The following is a 13,975-nucleotide window of genomic DNA, read 5'->3' on the forward strand; positions in this document are numbered from 1 at the left end:
TTTTCTTTCATCTATATTTTATAACTTTTCTAGAATAAACCCATATGACCTTTTAAAAAGAAAAATAATTTATTAAAAATAGCAGGAGAGGCATGTATAGTAAAGACTGTTTTGCCTATGGATGGTTCTCTTCCGTACTTCTATAATCAGCTTGCAAATAATTTTGTCTACTCCTGCCTGGCTGATGCAACGGCTCCTACCTTTGTGCACAGGTGACTGGTCTTATACAAGGCCGTTACAGCCTGGATCCTGTTGCACATTTATTGGGTACATAGTCAGCTGCAAGCACTGACATAAAGCCTGGCACATGTCTGCAAACCCTACCTACATGCCTGGATATGTTTTAAATGAATGAAATAATGAACTGGTCTGGGGTCAACAGTGTGAATTTGTATACAGGTTTTGCCAATTATGGGCTGGGGGAGTCTTAGGCTCCGGATCTGTACTGCGGCAGTAGTAATCGTAGCTTAAGAGACCTCCAATTGTGTTTCGAAAATGGCAAAGTGCTAATCACAAGATGGCTGGGGAAGCCGAGGGAGCTTTTCTTATTATTGCTCCATCTACTAACACATTTACATCTCCCCATCCCTATTTCTCCTTGGCTCCCTAAGGCATCATGGTTACCACAGCAGCCAGATGCTGATGATGCCTCCAGGGGGCAGCAAGGTGACTGAGCCAGCTCCCAAGTCCTCACCTCCCCATACCCTTTGCAGGCCAGGGTGAGATGGTCTGAAGCTCAACCTTTGGTCCCGTCCCCCACCCTGTCTTGTATCGCTTAGACACACAAACTCTCCCTCTGCAATCTCAGTTCAGGGCCTTGAAACACCTCTTCGGAGACTCCCTCCTTCCCAAGCTCTGTCTTCTGGCGCCCTGCCTGGTTGCCGTGGAAACAGGTTCCACTGCGGACAAAGGAGGGAGCTGGGTCCTGCTTCCTCCTGGTCCTGTCGATGAGGATTTTTAGACCGTGGAGACTGCGCTGCCCTGCCCTGCACCTACCCTCACTCTCCGTGTTCTCACTAAGGTGGAAATTGCCCTCCCTCACTACTGACGAGACCATGTGTAAAAGCGTGACCACAGAAGAGTGGAAGAAAATCTTCTATGAGAAGATGGAGGAGGCAAAGCCGGCTGACAGCTGGGACCTCATCATAGACCCCAACCTCAAGCACAATGTGCTGGGCCCTGGTTGGAAGCAGTACCTGGAGGTGCATGCTTCAGGCAGGTGAGTAGCCCAGGAAGTAGGAACCCTGCAGGCAGCCTCTAGGTCTCTAGCCCTGGGGCACCTTCCAAGGAGAAGATTACATAGAACCCAAATGTTTAGCTTCAATCTCACTATTAACCTGGCGTAGACTGGAAGTCAGAGAAAGAGTCCCTCACTGGGAACTAGGATACTTGAGTTCGATTCCAGCTCTTCCACTGATCACCTGTGTTACTCTTTCTCTCTGAGTCATCATTTTTCCATCTGGAAAATAAAGACATAGAATGTACTTATTAGTCCTACACACTGACATTTTACATATTTTCTATTTCAACAATCTCTTAAAAAGTAGTTTAAAACCAGAGAAGGAGGGCGTAAGGCTCACTGGAGGTCAAGAGGTCTGTGCTCTGGTCCTGGGACCAGTTTAAATCTATTTAACTCAACTTAGTTTCATTTCAAATATTGAATACATGAAGTGTGCCAGAAACTGGCTCTACTGTTGGCTCCATGGCCCTTGAGGAATTTGATTTTCTTCTTGGACCTGACTTTCTCCATTTGCACAGTGAGAGGTTAGCCTGTGGTCCACAGAGCAGCATCAGCGTCAGCATCACCTGTAACTTGTTAGGAAGGCAGACTCTTGGGCCCCTTTTAGACCTGAATCAGAATCTGATTTTAAGAAGAGTTCTACGTGATTAGCATGTAAAAACCTTCTGAGATGATTTTCTAGCACTCTTGTTCATGGGTCCAGAGTGTAAGGGCTTACCTTTGGGACATAATATGGGGAGGCTGAGAGGTGCAGCCTTGGAGTCAGAAGCAAGGCCTTCCTCCCTGCTCTGGTTCAGTCAATTCACTTCATCAATTCAGGAAACATTACTGGGCACCTGTTATGTGCTGTGCATCGGCTCTGCCTCTAGCTGTGTGTATATGGATGCCTCTCTCACTCTGTCTCAGCGTAAAACAAAAGATTAAGTAGATGATTTCCAGGTCCCTCCAGTTAAGACATTTTTCAATCCAGGTTTTGTAGTCTGATCTGAGAGGAAGAAACAATCCCCAAAAGATGTAAGTGAACAGAAGAGAATAAAAATGTGAAGCTCCTAAATCGGCTTACAGGAGGGGTGTCAAGGGCTGGACATGTACAGGCGGGACTCAGGAGCTTCTTGAAGACCTGGAAGGCTATTGGGGCTGAGTAGGGAGGGCTTGTGGCTGCCCCAGACCTGGCTGTGGACCTGTGATCCCCAGCTGGCCCCTGTCAGGCCTGGGAGATGATGGCCCTTGGGGCTCTGGGCACAGACTGCTTCCACCTCCAGGCCTTGTGATGAATTAACTCTGGCACTGGCCTGGACGCTGACAGCTAGTAATGGTGTCATTTTCTCCTGATTTGGATCTAGCATGTTCACAGTCAGTGTTAACAGATAGAAATGTGCAGATGGATTATGAGTCTCTTGTCTGGTGTGAGCAGGAAGGACTCACCTAGTGTACCGTGTGCATTTTGCAGATGAGGAATAGGAATGATGCCCAGAGCTGGGGTGGAGGGAGTTGAGGCCTCTGGAAAGCACTGAGAAGGTAGAGCACTGCTGGATGCCAGGTGGCATTCTGAGGAGCCTGCTTTGGTTCTAGAGGCACTCGCCAGGCTGAGTGACTTCCTGGGGAAAGCTAATGAACCCAGGGCGCCAGCAACACTGCCTCCACCTCCAGGCTCTGCTTAGTCCCCAGGTCCCCTCACCTCATTCCTGGGGCTATTTCCACCACTTCCACCCGTGTTCTATTCCTCCCTCTTCTCCCGTCTCCGCAGGTTCCACTGCTCCTGGTGCTGGCACACCTGGCAGTCGCCCCACCTGGTCATCCTCTTCCACATGTTCCTGGACCGCGTCCAGCGGGCCGGCTCGGTGCGCATGCGCGTCTTCAAGCAGCTGTGCTATGAGTGCGGCACGGCGCGGCTGGACGAGTCCAGCATGCTGGAGGAGAACATCGAGGGCCTGGTGGACAACCTCATCACCAGCCTGCGCGAGCAGTGCTACGGCGAGCGCGGCGGCCAGTACCGCATCCACGTGGCCAGCCGCCAGGACAACCGGCGGCACCGCGGGGAGTTCTGCGAGGCCTGCCAGGAGGGCATCGTGCACTGGAAGCCCAGCGAGAAGCTGCTGGAGGAGGAGGCGACCACCTACACCTTCTCCCGGGCGTCCAGCCCCGCCAAGCCGCAGGAGGAGACGGGCTCAGGCTGGAACTTCTGCTCTCTCCCCTGGTGCTTGTTTTGGGCCACGGTCCTGCTGTTGATCATCTACCTGCAGTTCTCCTTCCGTAGCTCCGTCTAAGATTCCCCGGGTGGGCCCAGAGCCTGTCGAGGGTGCCAGTTAGCTGATGGGAAGGTAGAGGAGAAACCTGGGTTGGGAGTAGTGTCTACTTCTAGCGCTGGTGATGCCACTGACTCAGTGGAGATCTTGGACAAATTATACAGTTTTGCCATCTATAAAACTAAGGGTTTGGGCAAGATCATTGCTTTATCGTAGTGAAACCCAGGACCCCAAAGTTCTGCTTAGGTGCCTCAGGGACTTTTGGATTTGGAAAGTAGACTAAGCAAGTGGGTGTCTTCAACTCATCCTCCACCTCCTGCCTCCTCCTCTTGCTTCAATCAGAACAGCTTTACTTTAGATGGAGTTGCATTCAAGATGTTTGTACAAAAAGAGGTTTAACTACTTTTGAAAAGTTTGAAAATTAGAGGACTGGGTGATCTCAAAGGGTTTTCCACAGTAATGAGCTTGACCTTCTTATGTTAGTTCCGCACCCCTTCCCCTCATGATTCCCCATGTTATCTAGCTGCAGCCTCAAATTAGCTTCTTTGCCCACCCTGTGAGCCTCGTCCGTGATTCTGCCTTCACATATGCAGCAGGGGTTTCCCTTGAAGGGCAAGAGGTGGGAGACCAGCCTGTTCCTTTGCTGCTGGGTACACAGGGTCTCCTGCTTTTGTTCCTCAGATTCCAGCTTCTTTCTACTCAGGGTGGATTCTGGGGTCTGCATGGCTGAAAGATGGTGGTTGGGGTGGGGTCCCATAGAGCTAGGCTTCTCACCCATTGCTTATGAACTGGCAGATAATTTAGGGGAGGTTTAGAAGACAGAGTTTTAGAAGCAAAGCAAAAAATCCCTGGGAAGCATTATAATGGAGGATCTTCAGAGTTCAGGGACCAAGTCTAGCAGATTCTCAGTGACACCGATGGCCAAAACAAAGGAGCAGGAGCCTGACCTCCTGGATTCTTTGCTGAAATTACAGTTATATGGCTTTCCACATTGGCCAAGTGTGAGGCCTCTTGTCAAAGATCAGCTTTCCCCCTAAAGCCACAGGGATGGGGTGTCTCCAGCAAGAGAGAGGGCGTTAGAGATGTAAAATGCTTTGTCTGTGGGGAAGTGCACAGATACGTGGGAAACCTTACAAGGCTCTACAACGAGGTGTAATATGGTTTGAGATGGGAGGAGAGAAGACCTTCTGACAGTGGGGGTCTGGAATGGAATTGGTGGGGAGAGGCAGCAAGCTGCACTTTTGAGGGGCTTCATTAACCCCAACTCTGTTAATAACTTGACCCCCTCTCCTCCTTCCCTGAACTTTTGAGGGGCCTCATTTACCCTTCCTCTGTTAAAAACTTGACTACTCTCCTCTTTCATAGAAAGTCACCATCATCTGTAGTGATGGGGGGGTCACTTACATAAAGATGGGACACCTTAATAAAGACAGGATATCTTCAATAAGGCTTAGTAGTCATTAATGTGTGTTTGAGATTCCCCCACTGTCCCTGATCTGTAATGAGCTGTTGGTCCCCTCCATCCCCCCACCCTGTCTCCCCTTCTCTCCTTTTTGTCCCTTCCCCCACCCACATGAGGTCTAGCTAGCTCCAGTTCTGGACCAGTCTTGTCCATAGTCAGGAGGGATGCAAGTCCGTTATTCAGGGGATCAGCAAAAGGTCAGTTTTACTCCTGCCCTGGCTCAAATTCAAGTAAGCAGTGGTGACTTCCTTTACTTCATTCACAGAGTGTTTATTTCTTCATCTAGCCCACATTTTCTGAACACCTGCTATCTAGCAAGTCCTGATTTACTTCCTGGATAGTAGGTGTTCAGAATATGTGGGCTAGATGAAGAAATGAATACTGTGGGTGCAGGGGGTGCTCTCTGGTTTCTCAGACATCTCTGCTTGCTACAGAGGTTTTCAGCCCCAGATGTACTTTAGAAATTCTGGAGAGATTTTAAAGAAATATAAGTACTTAACCTCTACCCCAGACCAATGGGATCAAAATTTGGGGGCAATTGGACCTTGGCATCTGCATTATAATAAGACATCCAGGTGACTGACCTGTGCTGCTTGGTGTCATGCCTTCTAACAGAGGGATAGACTTTCTTTTACATCTGGTTTTATGAAAACAGCCTTGAGAGCTTCCTTGACAACTTGCCCAGGATTCTTTAGGACTGGGGCTCAGCTTCCCTCTCTCTAGCTGCCCTACACGCTCCCCAGCCTGTGTTCTGGAGATTTCACCCTTCCTCACACTCCCTTGCTCCTGCAGGTTTGCTGCTACAATGGCTATGTTCTGCTCTGAGAGTCTTTGTCACTGAGCTCTGCCACCCTTGCTGGGACACTCATACAACTTGTTATAATTACTTACCCCTGCTAGGCTGTAAGTTCCAAAAAGCATAGCCTCCATAGTTTCTATTCACCTCTATTGAATGCATAACAAATGTTCAATAAAAATGTGTTGAATGAATAAATGAACCAATAAGCTGAGCCATCTCCAGCCAGATCCTCACCTTTCTAGCATATTATGCTTGTGACAATATTTGGAGTCTCCTTCTCACTCCACCACTCATTCTTTCTAGGTCTTGCACTTACATATCCCAAAGCAAATCAGTTTAAATTAAGGTACGTGAAGTAGGAATAGCGTTTTGTTTTTGTTCTTGTTTTTGTTTTTAATTTGTTTTGAGATGATAGCATTGGGGTCATGTGAAGGATCCTGAACCCTGCATTGGGAGCTTGTTTGAGTTTAATCGGGTTCTGCTGGGACTTTTGGGGGACCATTATTCCCTCTGGGTCTCTAGGTCTTAGATGCTCTTATGGTATGAAGCATCCTGAAGTCTGTCTTTGTGCCACCCTGTGTTAGCTCATATAAAGCATTTTTACACACTTTCCAATGACTTTTTCCAGCCTGTATTGAGCACTCCTAGGGGCAGGAGATCATTACCCAAGGCAGCTTGTGCCATCTTTGGATAGTTCTGCCTTTTAAAGAAGAATTTTTCCTTTTAAGCCTCCCTCAAAAGGGCTTGAATTTTTTTCACTTTCTAATTCTAGTTCTGGTTCTCACAAGTGAGATCCCACAGGGGAGGATGTTTCCTATTCCCCACACAGATCTTTTCTCAGCCCTGCAGCCAGGGCAATCCTTTTAACCCAAGTCAGATCCTGCCATTCTTGGGCTCCCCTTTTTGTTTTGTAAAAGCCAAGCCCTGGAAGGCCAGATGTGATGTGGTTCAGCCATGTTACTGACATCTTTTCGTACTCTTTGCCAGAAACCCTGGTTTCTGTGCTGTTCCCCAAACACACAGGCATGGACCTACTTAGGGACTTAGTCTGTCTATTCCCTCTGCTGGAAAGGTTTTTCCCAAGAAATTCCCTTGGCTCACTTTCTGACCTCTGTCAAGTGTTGGCTTAAGTCTCATCTTCTCAGCCGGGTCTTCTACTACATGCTATCACCTGTTCCCCCACCCTACCCTCTCACTCCTGATTTGTCTTGTCTTTACCCTAGTCTGTGTTTCCAGAAAGCAGAAGTCAAGGAAGAGGTTTATGTGACAGTACTTGACTGGAAAGCGTGACCCCAGAAAGCTGGAGTAAGGCTGGGGGAGCACAGCAAAGCAGGAGGGAAATCCCATGGAAGGAGGCCTTGTCAAGTTGGCCACCTCCGTTGGTGAAGGGCTGTTCTGTCCCACAGAATCATCTGAGAAACCAGATGAAATGCATCTCCATATCACTTGGGGGTAAAGGGGCGTCTATCCCCTGGCTCCTGTCTTTTAATGGCTGAGGGTCATCCCATAGGATGGTAACTTCCCTCCACTCTGGGTTGTGGTACACTAACTGAATGAAAACACGAATGAGTAAGTGCTGAAAGGGTATCAGAAAACAAGGTTAGTGTCCTTGCTCTGACTTTATTAGAGTAAAAGCTCCAGTCTCTGATTTTTGCAGTCCTGTTCTGGTTGTGCTGCTTTCTGGGGGCCTGGTATCCACTCCACATCCTTTAAAAATAGCACTCTGACTTCCATTTCCAGGAATTACCTGTCCCCCATGCAATATAACCTGGTGGGATATCAAGGAACTCTGCACCTCCCCTCAACTCCCAAGCAAGGGGTACATGGCCTAAGACAAGTTGATTGGAATTTCAATGATGAGCAAAGTGATAAAAACACTAAAAACAGGTGGAGCCTACCAATTCCAGTGATGGTCCCCTGGCATGTTTGTAAAATTGTTTCTGCTATTCATATTCTCAGCATGGCCAAATTTTGTCCTTTGCCGAGTCTTGTTCTCCACTCTTCTTTTTGATTCTGTGAACTTTCCCCATAGTTTTTCAATACATTCCCTTTTATGCTTAAATCAGTTGCCATCTCTGTGTGTTTCAACCAAAGGACACTGACTGATATACCAGGTCTTCTCCACTGGGTCAGCTCTGATGATGAAAGCGCAGACCAGAGCTCCATCTGCCCTCTCCCTGGACCTTCAACTCCTCTATTCTTTGCTATGAAGTGCCCGTTTCAACCCGACACATTCCCCTCCAAATCCTGCCTTTTCTTTTCTTTCTTTCTCTTTCTTTTCATTTCTTTTTGAGATGGAGTTTTGCTCTTTCACCCAGGCTGGAGTGAAGTGGCATGGTCTTGGCTCACTGCAACCTCCACCTCCCAGGTTCAAGCGCTTCTCCTGCCTCAGCCTCCCGAGTAGCTTGATTATAGGTGCCCACCACCACACCCAGCTATTTTTTGTATTTTTAGTAGAGATGGGTTTTCACATTGACCAGGCTGGTCTTGAACTCCTGACTTCAGGTGATCCACCTGCCTTGGCCTCCCAAAGTACTAGGATTACAGGTGTAAACCACCATGGCTGGCCAAATCCTGCCTTTTCTCCTTCCATTTACAATCAAATGTTTCAAGGACTGTCCAGAGACTGCCTCCACATTTACACTTTCAGTTAGTTCGGCAGGCTAGTGCCCCCCGCCGACACTGTTGCAGAAACTCTCCTCATCCAGATCACCAGCAGGCATCTTAGGGCTACATACAATGAACGCTTTTAAACCTTATTTTTCTTGACCTCTCACAGGAGTTCAACACTATCTCACTTGGTTTCAGGGACACGCACCCTCCTGATTTACCTTCAGCTTTTCTGTCTCCTTCTTCCTCTCTTCTTCACAGGTTTCTCTGCCTCTACCTGCCTCCTGAATGTTGGTGTTCTTTAGGCTCCAATTCCAAGTCTTAGTCTCTTCCATCCTCATATTCGTCCATGTCTTCTGGCTGATTGAATCTATTCTGAGTGTTCTTTAATGTCTGAATGCTAATGACTCAAAATATACATCTCAAGGCATGAACTCTCTTCTGGACTTCTTACATTTATGTTCTCCTCGACATTTCTATTTGACTGTTTCACAGGCATTTCAAAGTCAACATGTCCTAACTGATTCTGAAATATATTTTCCCTTCTGGTGTTCCATAAAAATTTTTTTTTTTTTTGAAGAAAAAGGAAGAGAAAGAGGGAGGGAGAACGGGAATATTGCTTTATTACCCAGGCTGGAATGCAGTCTAAAAATGGGAATTGAAAACCTCTTTTATGCCAATAATTGTGCTTAACAATGGAGACAGGAAGGAATAAGGGAAGAAAATAACAAACAAGCAGCCAACCAATATTTCATTTAAACCTATGAAATGCTATGCAATTACTGAGGAGTGATTTACTTGCAATTATGTAGTCACTTTTGGAATAGGTGTGATAGGGTACTGATAAGGATGTATGTTTTGTGTATTTGAAGTGGAGAGTTCTATAAATGTTTATTAAGTTTACTTGTTCAAGGTCTGAATTCAAGTCCTGGATATCCTTGTTAATTTTCTATCTCATTGATCAGTCTAATATTTACAATGTGATGTTACAGTCTCCCACTATTATTGTGTGGGAGGCTAAGTCTCTTTATAAGTCATTAAAAACTTGTCTTATGTATCTGGGTGCTCCTGTATTGGGTGCATGTATATATAGGATCGTTAGCTCTTCTTGTTGCATTGATCCTTTTACCATTATGTAATGTCCTTCTTTGCTTCCTTTGATCTTTGTTGCTTTAAGGTCTATTTTATCAGAGGTGAGAATTTCAACTCCTGCTTTTTATTTATTTATTTATGTTTGCTCTCCGTTTGGTTGGTAAATCTTCCTCTGTTCCATTGAGTCTTTGTGTATTGTTGCATGTGAGATGGGTCTGGATACAGTGTACCAGTGGGTTTTGGCTTTTTATCCAGTTAATAATATATATGAGTTTAATACTGCCATTTGATGCTAGCTGGATATATTTTTGGAAAGGCTGATACTGGTTGTTCGTTTATATGTGTAGTGCTTCTTTCAGAAGCTTCTGCAAAGCAGGCCTGGTGATGGTAAAATCTTTAAGTACTTGCTTGTTTGCAAAAGATTTTATTTTTCCTTCACTTTTGAAGCTCAGTTTGGCTGGATATGAAATTCTGGGTTGAAAGTTCCTTTCTTTAAGGATGTTGAATATTGGCCCCCACTCTCTTCTGGTTTGTAGGGTTTCTGCTGAGAGATCTGCTATAAGTCTGATAGGCTTCCCTTTATGGGTAACTTGACCTTCCTCTCTAGCTGCTCTTAGTATTTTCTCCTTCATTTCAACCCTAGTGAATCTGACGATTATGTGCCTTGGGGTTGGTCTTCTTGAGGAATATCTTTGTGGTGGTCTCTGTATTACCTGGAGTTGAATCTTGTCCTGTCTTACTAGGTTGGGAAAGTTTTCCTGAATAATCTCCTGAAGAGTATTTTCCAACTTGGATTCATTCTCTTCGTCACATTCAGGTACACCTATCAAACGTAGATTAGGTCTTTTCACATAGTCCCGTATTTCTTGGAGACTTTGCTCATTCTTTTTTATCCTTTTTTCTCTAATCTTGACTTCTCATTTTATTTCGTTAAGTTGGTCTTCGAACTCTGATATCCTTTTTTCTGCTTGATCAATTCGACTGTTAAAACTTGCGCATTCTTCGCGAAGTTCTCGTGTTGTGTTTTTCAGCTCCATTAATTCACCTATATTCCTCTCCAAATTGTCTATTCTCGTTAGCATTTTGTCAAACCTTTTTTCAAAGTTCTTAGTTTCTTTGCATTGGATTAGAACAAGTTCTTTTAATTCACAGAAGTTTCTTATCATCCACCTTCTGAAGCCTACTTCTGTTAATGGAATGCACTCCTTCTCCATCAGGGCTTGTTCCGTTGCTGATGAGGAACTGTGATCACCTGTAGAGGGAGAGGCATTCTGATTTTGGGTATTCTCAGCCTTTTTACGCTGGTTTCTTCCCATAATTGTAAATTTATCCGCCTGTCGTCTTTGTGAGTTCCGACTTTCAAATTAGGTTTCTGAGTGGACGTCAAACTTGTTGATTCCCAGCGCTGAAATCTGAGCAATCCGCTGCGCCGGCCAAAACAGCGGCGTCAAGATTGATGGTGCTTTTCTGCCCAGGAATCGGCCAAAAGGGGACCCAGTCCCACTCACTCTGCACTAAGAACTGCCGCGCTGAGGCGCCAGCAAAACCGCCGTGCCGGCCGGAAGAGTAGCGCTAGCGACCTGTGGGGCTCCTCCGCTGGGAATCTCCTGGTCCGTGAGTAACAAGAATTCGTCTGAAAGTGTGGCATCCTCTCGTTCTCTGCACTTTCACTAGGAGCCACTATCCAGAGCTGCTAGTGGTCAGCCATCTTGGATCTCTCTCCAAGTGAGCTCTCAATCCTCCATAAAATTTTTTATCTTAACCACTTTTAATTGCACAATTCAGTGGCATTAAGTACATTCACATTGCTCTGTAACCAACCCTGCTGTCTATCTCCAGAACTTTTTAATCACTTCAAATGGAAACTGTCAAATTGATTTCACAGCCCAATGACAACCACCATTCAACTTTCTGTCTACAGATTTGACTATTTTACCTGGTTTACTTTAATACAGAGAGTCATTTCTTTTCTTCATTTTTCCAGTGGCATGGTAGTCACAATATTTGTCCTGTGTCTGGCTTAATTCACCTAGTGTAATATTTTCAAGATACATAATATTAAAGTATATATCAGAATTTCTTTCTTTTTAAGGCTGAATTGTATTTCCTTGAATGTATATACCACTTTTTGTTTATTTACTTAATCCATTTTTTGTTGCTACAACAGAATACCTGAAACTGAGTAATTTATACAAGAAAGAAATATATTTCTTATAGCTATGCAGACTCAGAAGTCTAAGGATGAGGGGCTACATCTGGTGAGGGCCTTCTTGCTGATGGCGACTCTTTGTGGCATCACGTGATGGGCTTAGCATGCTAGTGTGCTCACTCATGCCTTTCTTCTTTTTCTTATTAAGTCACCGGTTCTCCTCCCATGATAGCTCATTAATCCATCAACCTATTAATCCATGAATGGATTACTCCATTTCTGAGTTAAAGCTCTCATGACCCTATCACCTTTTAAAAGCCCCACTTTTCAATACTGCCACATTGGGGATTGTTTCAATGAGTTTTTGAGGGGACAATCAAACCATAGCATTCTGTCTTGGCCTCCAAAACTCGTGTCCTTCTCACATACAAAGACACATATTCCATTTGCATAGCCCCAAAGTTTTAACTTGGTTCAGCGGCAACTTAAAGGTTCAAAGTCCTAAGTCTTATATATGATCCTGTGAAGTCAAAACAAAATATCTACTTCTATATCTACTTCTAATATACAATGGTGGAATAAGCATAGGGTACATATTCCTATTCCAAAAGGGTGACATAGAAAAGCAAAAAGGGGTATCAAGCTCTAAGCAACTCGGAAACTCAAGACAGCAGATGCGGGGTCTTAAGACTCCAGAATGATCTCCTTTGACTCCATTTCTGGCATCCTCTAACACTGGTATGGGGGTTGGGCCCCACAAGTCTTGGGTAGCTCTGCCTCTGAAGCTTGGCTGGGGTCAGTCCACCCAGTTTTCCCAGGTTGGCATTGCATGCTGAAAACTCTTGGGTCTCGGTGGGTGGCAATTCCATTTCCAGTGCCCATGAGATGCTGCCCTACTGAAAACTTTCTGTAGCAGCTCTGACCCTACATTTCTGTTTGGCCTTGCTCTAGCAGAGGCTCACTGTGGTGACTCTGCTGCTGCAACAAGTCTCTGTCTGGGCTTTCAGGTTATCAATTGTGTTTTTTGAAACTTAGATGAAGGCTAATAAACCTCCACAGCGCTTGCTTCTTGCAAGTCAGCAGAATCAGCACCATGTGGATGCTGCCAAGGTTTACGACTTAGCTTCCATATCTGGAGCATGAGCCACACCTTGACCTGCTCTAGTCCTGGCTGATGTGGCCTCAGAGTACTGTGCCAGGGTACAGAGTCTAAAGGTGATCTTGGGCGGTAAGCCCATAGAAAGTGCCTGGGTTTGCTCCCTGAAACCATTCTTTCCTCCTAGGCCTCAGGGTCTGTGATAAGAGTGACAGCCCTAAAGATCTCTGAAATGCCTTTGAGGTCTTTCTTCCATTGTCTTGAGGAATAGCACCTGGATCTCTTATAGCCATGCTAATCTCTTTAGCAAGTGACCTCTGGGCTGCATCCTTTCCTTTTCACTCTTTATGTGGCCAGGCTGAGAGATTTTCAAATCTTTCCACTCTGCTTCCTTTTTAATTATAAATTCTTTCAATTGTTTTTTTGTTCCTCAACCGCACTGTAAGCTGCCAAAAGTAAACATGCAGCTTCTTGTTTTGCTTAGAAATTTATTCTGCCAGATACCTTAGTTCATCACTCCCAAGTTTGGCCTTCTACAAAGTTCTTGGGTGTGGACACAGTTCAGCCAAGTACTTTGCAAATTTATTACAAAGATGGCCTTTATTCCAGTTCTGATACTTTGTTCCTCGGTTTTATTTGAAACCTCATCAGAATGGCCTTTACTGTTCATATTTCCGTCAGCACTCTGGTCATGACCACTTAACCCATCTCTAAAGAGTTTCAAACTTTCCGTAGTTCTTTTTTCTTCTAAGCCTTCATCACAATCTAGGCATTTCCTAGACTTCTCCTCCAAATTCTTTCAGCCTCTGCCCACTACCCAATTCTAGAGCCAATTCCACATTTTCAGGTGTTCATGACCAGCAGCACCCCACTTCTTGGTACCAATTTTCCATCTTAGTCTGTTTTCTGTTGCTTATAACAGGATACCTAAAACTCCATTCATCCATTGAAAGACATTTGAATTGTTTCTACCTTTTGGCTATTGTGAATAACGCTTCTGCAAACATTAGTGTACAAGGATTCATCTGTTTACATTCTTGCTTTCAATTATTTAAGTAATTTTGTTATTATTAAAAATGGGGCATTTGGATTACAGCCACCTCTTCCAGTCTTTGCAGACTGGCTCTGTGACAGAGAAGCCCTTCACGAATTAGCTGTGCGTGCACTGCACCTAGGAATCAGCTAGAGGTGAAAGCTTAAAGTCTTTTCAGTTCTTTTTTGAGCATGCATCTTGCCCGGACCTGTGGCTTTTTCAGTTTCCCAGTATACAGGTCTGCTTTT

General features: G+C 45.2%; 1 protein-coding gene across 1 annotated transcript; it reads left to right on the forward strand.

Annotated features, from left to right (window-relative positions):
* The first annotated feature begins 947 nt into the window (after nt 1-947).
* Nucleotides 948-3,507, forward strand: RTP1 (receptor transporter protein 1). The gene is made up of 2 exons (XM_012470881.2): nt 948-1,219; nt 2,988-3,507. Exons 1-2 carry the CDS (start codon nt 948-950, stop codon nt 3,505-3,507), a joined length of 792 nt encoding a protein of 263 aa, XP_012326304.2.
* The last annotated feature ends 10,468 nt before the right edge of the window (nt 3,508-13,975 follow it).

The sequence above is a fragment of the Aotus nancymaae genome, unplaced genomic scaffold, assembly GCF_030222135.1.
Source record: "Aotus nancymaae isolate 86718 unplaced genomic scaffold, 86718_ANA_hifiasm-v0.15.2.pri h1tg000067l, whole genome shotgun sequence".
Classification (NCBI taxonomy): Eukaryota; Metazoa; Chordata; class Mammalia; order Primates; family Aotidae; genus Aotus; species Aotus nancymaae.

What these genes read in the sequence shown, in the direction of transcription:
- RTP1 (XM_012470881.2), top strand. Translation starts at nt 948, where the DNA reads ATGAGGATTTTTAGACCGTGGAGACTGCGCTGCCCTGCCCTGCACCTA. An exon ending in GAGGTGCATGCTTCAGGCAG is followed by an intron (nt 1,220 to 2,987) that starts GTGAGTAGCCCA and finishes CCGTCTCCGCAG; the next exon opens with GTTCCACTGCTCCTGGTGCT.